Source organism: Electrophorus electricus, chromosome 1, assembly GCF_041902795.1.
Source record: "Electrophorus electricus isolate QZ-2024a chromosome 1, ASM4190279v1, whole genome shotgun sequence".
Lineage (NCBI taxonomy): Eukaryota > Metazoa > Chordata > Actinopteri > Gymnotiformes > Gymnotidae > Electrophorus > Electrophorus electricus.
Window position 1 is genome coordinate 4216221 of NC_137497.1, and position 7500 is coordinate 4223720.

The 7500-nt window shown below is 49.5% G+C and overlaps 2 protein-coding genes across 5 annotated transcripts in view; both read left to right on the forward strand.

The window, feature by feature from the left end:
- The window catches only part of tnksb (tankyrase, TRF1-interacting ankyrin-related ADP-ribose polymerase b), a 15933-nt gene extending 10624 nt beyond the window's left edge, over positions 1–5309 (forward strand). For 2 of the 4 annotated variants that reach the window (XM_035526149.2, XM_081708862.1), the window contains 13 exons: positions 114–279; positions 421–640; positions 834–943; positions 1056–1244; positions 1957–2206; positions 2395–2477; positions 2623–2743; positions 2913–3010; positions 3264–3338; positions 3722–3827; positions 4088–4274; positions 4480–4636; positions 4835–5309. In XM_035526149.2, the coding sequence (XP_035382042.2) occupies positions 114–279; positions 421–640; positions 834–943; positions 1056–1244; positions 1957–2206; positions 2395–2477; positions 2623–2743; positions 2913–3010; positions 3264–3338; positions 3722–3827; positions 4088–4274; positions 4480–4636; positions 4835–4921 (1849 nt within the window). In that variant the 3' untranslated portion in view covers positions 4922–5309. The remainder of the gene's footprint in view (positions 1–113; positions 280–420; positions 641–833; positions 944–1055; positions 1245–1956; positions 2207–2394; positions 2478–2622; positions 2744–2912; positions 3011–3263; positions 3339–3721; positions 3828–4087; positions 4275–4479; positions 4637–4834) is intronic. The other 2 variants (XM_035526150.2, XM_081709139.1) reach the window with 1 other exon arrangement.
- A 429-nt stretch (positions 5310–5738) lies between these two features.
- Positions 5739–7500, forward strand: part of idua (alpha-L-iduronidase) — a 6271-nt gene continuing 4509 nt past the window's right edge. Inside the window, exons 1-6 of the mRNA XM_035526196.2 lie at positions 5739–6153; positions 6271–6411; positions 6549–6631; positions 6724–6831; positions 7000–7095; positions 7194–7396. Coding sequence (XP_035382089.2) covers positions 5993–6153; positions 6271–6411; positions 6549–6631; positions 6724–6831; positions 7000–7095; positions 7194–7396 — 792 coding nt within the window. The 5' untranslated portion in view covers positions 5739–5992. The remainder of the gene's footprint in view (positions 6154–6270; positions 6412–6548; positions 6632–6723; positions 6832–6999; positions 7096–7193; positions 7397–7500) is intronic.

The window sequence follows — 7500 nt, forward strand, 5'->3', positions numbered from 1 at the left end:
CTGCAGCACGGGACAGACGTCGACACCACCATCAAATACCATCATTATAATATAACAAGCTACAATCAAAACCCTAATATCTCTCTCGCTCTCTCTCACTCTCTCTCTCTCAGTGGTCTGGTCCCTCTGCATAATGCCTGCTCCTATGGTCACTACGAGGTCGCGGAGTTGTTGGTCCGCCATGGGGCCTCGGTGAACGTCGCTGACCTGTGGAAGTTTACGCCGTTGCACGAGGCCGCAGCCAAGGGCAAATACGAGATCTGTAAATTGCTCCTGAAGGTCAGCACACACCTCAAAGCTACAGACTACACACACACACTTTACACTAAACTGACACACATTAACAGTGCAGTGGTGTGTGTTTTGAGCTGAGGGCTCAGGGTGTTGTGTTGGTGTCTCCGGCTGCGTTGTGTGGTGCAGCACGGGGCGGACCCGTCGAAGAAGAACCGGGACGGGAACATGGCTCTGGACATGGTGAAGGATGGAGACACGGACATACAGGACCTGCTGCGCGGGGACGCCGCCCTGCTGGACGCCGCGAAAAAGGGCTGTTTGGCTCGCGTGCAGAAACTGTGCAGCCCAGACAACATCAACTGCAGAGACACACAGGGGAGGAACTCCACCCCTCTGCACCTGGCAGGTAACATATGCACACACACGCTCATCAACACACCGGTCTCACACACACACACACCAAAGCCTTGTTTCCACCCATGTCTATGTAGTGTGTAAGCTACTGTAACATAGTGTGATTACTGCCTCTTTCTTCACTTGCTTACCTTTTACCTGTTGTTTTTCAAAAACCCAGTTAAAACTGTGTGTGTGTGTGTTAGCTGGCTACAATAACCTGGATGTGGCGGAGTATCTGCTGGAGCATGGTGCAGACGTGAACGCGCAGGATAAGGGAGGCCTGATCCCACTGCACAACGCTGCCTCCTACGGGGTGAGAGCCGCCAGTGCACCCACACCAGCTAGCAACGCGCTGAACCTGGCCAGTGCATTCACATACATTCACAGCTCACTGAAGCCATCCCCCTCTCTCTCTCTCTTTCCAGCACGTGGACATAGCTGCACTGCTGATAAAGTACAACACGTGTGTGAATGCGACTGATAAGTGGGCATTCACGCCGCTGCACGAAGCGGCGCAGAAGGGTCGCACGCAGCTGTGCGCTCTGCTGCTGGCACACGGGGCCGACCCCACCATGAAGAACCAGGAGGGTCAGACCGCACTCGACCTGGCCACGGTACAGCACTGCGTCTACACTGTACTAATACGGCCACGGTACGGCACTGCGTTTGCGGCGTACTAATACGGCCACGGTACGGCACTGCGTTTGCGGCGTACTAATACGGCCACGGTATGGCACTGCGTCTGCGGCGTACTAATACGGCCACGGTACATCATACAGTCTACACTATGCTAAGACTTAGCCCTGATACATTACTCTGACACTATGCATGCGGTACACCATGTCAACACTAGTCTAACACTCAGCTGTGGTACACCATTGTGTCAACACTGCTAGATAACGGTATTATACAACTTGACCACAGTACAGCACTGTGGCAACACTGTGATAACACAACTTACATCACTGAGTTAACTCACAGTACATCCCTACGCTACTTTGTGAATATTGTGTTAACATTAGAGTACTAACTCTCTACTAACACTTAGTTGTGGTAAATCCCTGTGCTAGCACTATCCTTACATGTTGCCAGCACTTAGCCACGCTACCCTGCTAAGCCAGAGTGTATTACTTTTCCAGTACTGTGCTAACACTTAGCTGCAGCACACTAACACTACTACGCTGTGTTTAATAATCAGCACTACTGTGCTGGAACTGTTGCCGTGGAAACAGAACATTTTAATTTAGCTTAGCATGAATGTGAAATGGGATTCGGCGATGATTTTAAGTGTTACCTCCACCCTTCTGCCCCACCCCCACGTCCCAGGCTGACGATATCCGGGCGCTGCTGATGGATGCCATGCCGCCCGACGCTCTGCCCAGCTGCTTTAAGCCTCAGGCCACGGTGCTGAGCGCCGCCCTGATCTCACCCGCCTCCACGCCCTCCTGCCTCTCTGCCGCCTCTAGCATCGACAACCTGTCGGGGCCCCTCAGCGATGGGGCGAGCGGTGGGGCCACCGGGGGTGCCAGCGGGCCTGCAGACGGAGCCACCGGGACTGAGCGGAAAGAGGGCGAGGGTGAGATGGAGTGTGTGTGTGTGTGTGTGTGTGTGTGTGTGTGTGTGTGTGTGTGTGTGTGTAAGTAATTATGGAGAGCTGATGCTTTCTACAGTATATTTACATGCAGTCGTTGATTTTTCATGCTGTGTGTGTGTGTGTGTGTGTGTGTGTGTGTGTGTGTGTGTGTGTGTGTGTGTGTTCTCCAGTAGCTGTGTTGGACATGAACATCACTCAGTTCCTGAAGAGTCTGGGTCTGGAACACCTCAGAGACATTTTTGAGCGTGAACAGGTGAGACTTTCGGAATCGGCTCACTGTGGTTCAGTAAATGAAACAGAAACACGCACCTGCTGAGATGCTTCCGCCAAAAATACCACATGCACATTTTAAAACCATCAGATGTTTTCTCTCTCATTTCGTGTGACTGTGCGTGTAGATCACCCTGGACGTCCTGGCAGATATGGGCCATGAAGAGTTAAAGGAGATCGGAATAAACGCTTATGGACACAGACACAAACTCATCAAAGGCATCGAGAGACTGCTAGGAGGGCAGCAGAGTGAGCGCACACACACACACACACACACACACACACACACACACACACACACACACACACACACACACACACACACAAGCTGAACAGACTGCATGTAGTGACCAACACTGATTCTGAAATGAAGTGTATGTGTGGTTTGTGTTTGCACATGTGTGCTGTGTGCGTGCAGGTGCTAACCCATACCTGGCCTTCCACTGCACGGCCCAGGGAACTGTGCTGATCGACCTGCCCCCTGACGATAAGGAGTTCCAGTCTGTCGAGGAGGAGGTAAACAAACAAACTAAATGACGGGCAGCTCTTTTGGCTCTCGGCCAGCTCGGTGCTTTCATGTGTTAAAATGCATTAAACTCTTAATAAATTAATTTTATATTCCCTGGGTAAAATAAAATGCTGTGTGTGGATGGACAGGCTGTGTTAATGCTGTGTGTGATTGTGTGTGAAACTGCACATAGCTGAGCGTGCCTGTGCTTAGGTGACGTGTGTGTGTGTGTGTGTGTGTGGTGTGTGTGTGTGTGTGTAGATGCAGAGTACGATCCGTGAGCACAGAGATGGTGGTAACGCAGGAGGGGTCTTCAGCAGATACAATGTCCTCAAGGTGAGAACGGTGTTGACTGTATTGCTGCACGTCTGTGTGTAGCACTGCCGAAGTGCTGAACAAGAACAATGAGGACCTTAAAAACATGGTCTCAGTCGCTGAAGGTCTGTACCTGTGGTCCTAACAAGACCGGGATCTCTGTTCTTAATAAAAATATTTATGGGGTCATAACTTAACTGAAACTTAACGATATGACATGTCTGTGTGTGTCCCAGTATAACAGTGTTGTTATGCTTGGTTGTCATGGTTGCATTGATTGAATGTCCATGTCAGATGACAAGATAGAAGAGTAGAGAATACTAGAATGGTTGACCTAGAGGTGTGTGTGTGTGTGTGTGTGTGTGTGTGTGTGTGTGTGTGTGTGCGCGCGCGCGCGCGCGCAGATCCAGAAGGTGGTAAATAAGAAACTACGTGAGCGATACACACACCGGCAGAAGGAGATTGCCGATGAGAACCACAACCATCACAACGAACGCATGCTCTTCCATGGTAAACACTCTCAACACTATCTCCCCATCGAAACCCCGCCCTCTGCTCCACCCCTTCCTGACAACACCCACGTCAGGAAGCTTATGTTCTAACTCCATCTTCAAACCCCTCCTCCTGGCCACTCTAACAAGTGTGTGCTGCTCCCCTACCTACATGCCTTGTGTGTGCCCCTGTAGCTTTTCCTTGATTAATTCTGTAAATTTGCTAAGTGTGATGATTCATTCTTATCTGGTATTGGGTTGGTTTTGCTGGTTGTCCAGGGTCACCGTTTATAAACGCCATCATCCACAAAGGGTTTGATGAGAGACATGCCTACATCGGTGGTATGTTTGGAGCGGGGATTTACTTCGCCGAGAACTCGTCCAAGAGTAACCAGTATGTCTACGGCATCGGCGGGGGCACTGGTTGCCCCACTCACAAAGACCGTTCCTGCTACCTGTGCCACAGGTGAGGGTGCCACCCCCCACAGGCCCAACCACAGTTGTCACAGCTACTCCAACAAAAGCTCCTGTAACTACAGTAATCACAATGCCTCTAACCACAGCTCCTGGGCTGTTCTGGGGTTCTTTATTTGTTTATTAGTGGTGATGGCCCTGTAAGCTTCATGTGGTTTATGTGTGTGTCAATAATATGTGACGTGTGTGTGTTGCAGGCAGATGCTGTTCTGCAGGGTGACCCTGGGGAAGTCCTTTCTCCAGTTCAGTGCTATGAAAATGGCCCACGCCCCCCCGGGCCACCACTCTGTGATTGGACGGCCCAGCGTGAATGGTCTTGCTTATGCCGAGTACGTCATTTACCGTGGGGAGCAGGTATGACACACACACACACACACTTAACCTAGCTAATGCCACTGGTATTACCCCCACACAGTACTACAGGGTGGATAAATAAGTATAGACTCCACCATCGAGCTCATGAATTGTGTGTGTTAGTGTGAGTTAGTGCTGCAGTGTTCCTCTGAACACACACTGCGTGTGCGTGTGTTGATGAATGTTATTTTTTTCCAGGCCTATCCAGAGTATCTCATCACCTATCAAATCGCCAAACCAGAGAGTTCCCCCCAGACGGCCACCGGAACAGAACAGAAATCATAGATCTTCTCTAACTCTCTCTCTTGCGCTCTCTCACCATCTCTCTCTTTCTTTCTCTCTCTCTCTCTCTCTCTCTCACTCACACACACACACACACACACACACACACACACACACAAAGACATTCTTGTTACTATTGCACAAAAGAAATGTGAAACTGTACCATTGACCATTGTCTTACCCATGGAGTTGCCATGTATGAATTTGCACTTTTAAAGTGAGTTATTTAAGTTATTTGAAAATAGTAGGATTGTGAAGTGTACTGTACAGGCAGTGGAATGGAACCATGTAAAAGACATTGTGATTAATCAAGCTATTTGAGTTGTATTTTAAGGAAAGTCATTTTCTTGTGACTATTAATTTCTTTTAAATAAATCTCGTCAGAATGTCACCTTTTGGTTCGATTCTGTTTTATTCATGGTTTGTAAGAACATGTGCTTATTCACTTTAATTAAACATTAAATGTGGACTTACTTGTAGGAAAAGGCTCAATGTCTAGTATGAGCAGAAGCTGTACACGACCCACAGATCTGAGTGGGTTTACTTCGGTACTAACCAGGTTAGATGAGACTGACCTGAATGTCCACACGGGTTTTATCTAGCAGGGGGTGAAACGGCTTGTGCTTGTCATTTGCTGCGTGAACATTTTTAATGCGTTCAGAGTACATACATTGCACAGCTGAGGAAGGGCGTTTGTTAGAAACGTCCAGCTTCTCTCTGGAAAGCTTGTGAACTACATTACCGTGGTTTCCTCCTCCCGGCTGGCTGCGTCACCATTAGGCGCCATTTGCTTCAAATGATTCTCTGTCGATCTTGTCGCTTTTCGATGGCGTCAGTTTGTTTTGAAACGCGCGTCGAGTCTGACGAATCAGTCGGATAACAGTTGTTGAATTTCTTCGAGTTTATGTTGCTAAAATAGCTGCGCGCTCAGACGTTATCAGACTTTATAACTAGCTGTCTAATACTAACGTTAGCTATCTTAGCTAGGTCCATGACAGCTGACGGTGATATAACAGTATCAGTCATTTAATGCCACAGTAACTTACATAGCCCACAAGGGCGATAAGTGCTAACATGTATGCCTTCAGGCGCTGTAAAAGCGCCGTAACGTGGGCGTTTCTGCTTGTCTTTTCGACGAGACTGCATATAGCTTCTAGTTCTTCGGTGGACGTTTTGGTTAACGCTGATAAGCCTCTCCGGAAGCTGACACACTTCTGGAGGAGCACTGGTTTCTGGTGAGAAAAGGCGTCTGCGCTTTCGTTTAGTGCGTTAAACGGGAGAACGGTAGCGATGTGTCCGTTTATAAGCGTTATTTATTATTTATTACGTTTGTTTCGCTCCCGTCTGCGCAGTGCCCCCCTACCGCACGCGGACGCGCGCCTGTACGACCTGAGCGCGGACCAGCGGCTGAATCTCGCGCTCGTCGGCTCCGCGCCGCGCGCCGCCATAGAGCAGGTGCGCGTGCACTGGATGCTCGAGCTGGTGTCCGCGCGGTGAGCACGCGCCAGAGCGCGTTAGAGTCAGCGTCCCGTGCGCACAGACTTCAGGCCCTTCATAAATATGCAGGGTGGTGGCAAGGACACGTTTGCTCATTGCTTTTTTTTTTCTTTTTTTTTTTGCATTCGTGCAGGATTGTTAACGGGGAGTTTCACTACGACTTCACCTACCTGGATCAGTTCGTTCACCTTCTTTGGCAGAATGGCCTAAAGCCTGGTAAGACCTCTCCATCCCAGCAGGGTTTCAGCGTGAAAACATACCGTTATTAGTGTAGCTGCGTGGAGACGTGAAGGTGGTGGGTTTTGCAGGCTTTGAACTGATGGGCAGCGTGTCCAGCACCTTCAGGGATTTTGAAGACAAGAGCCAGGTGGTGGAGTGGAGGAGACTCGTGTATCTCATGGCTCAGAGATACATAGGTGCGTTCAGTATGAAAACACACAGATCTGTGACTTAGACGGGATATGTTGTGGTGCGTACTGAATGTACGAGTGTGTGTGTGTGTGTGTGTGTGTGTGTGTGTGTGTGTGTGTGTGTGTGTGTGTGTCTGTCTGTCTGTGTGTGTGTGTGTGTGTGTGTGTTTCTAGAGAAATATGGTCTTGGCTTTGTTTCTCAGTGGAACTTTGAGACGTGGAATGAGCCGAGTAATCGTGACTTTGACAATGTGAGCATGTCTATCCAAGGTACGACTGCACCTCTACCGCACGTGTACTTTGTCTGTGCTGTTTGTAGTGTGGCCTTGTATCTGTACTCTTTACTGTGTCTGCACTGTATCTTCCAGGGTTCCTGAACTACTATGATGCATGCTCAGAGGGGCTGCGCATGGCGAGTCCAGCTCTGAGGTTCGGGGGTCCTGGTGACGCCTGCCGCTCTCTCCCACGTTCCCCCTACTGCTGGGCCCTTTTCCAGCACTGCTACAATGGCACCAACTACTTCACCCGCCAACGGGGGGTGCGTCTGGACTACATCGCCCTGCACAAGAAAGTAATACTGTGTGTGCAATTGTCTTTGTAGGTGTGGTGTTTTGTAGGGTAGTGATTGTGTGTTTGTTTGTGAGTGTGAGATTTGGGTGGTGTTTCGTAGGGTGG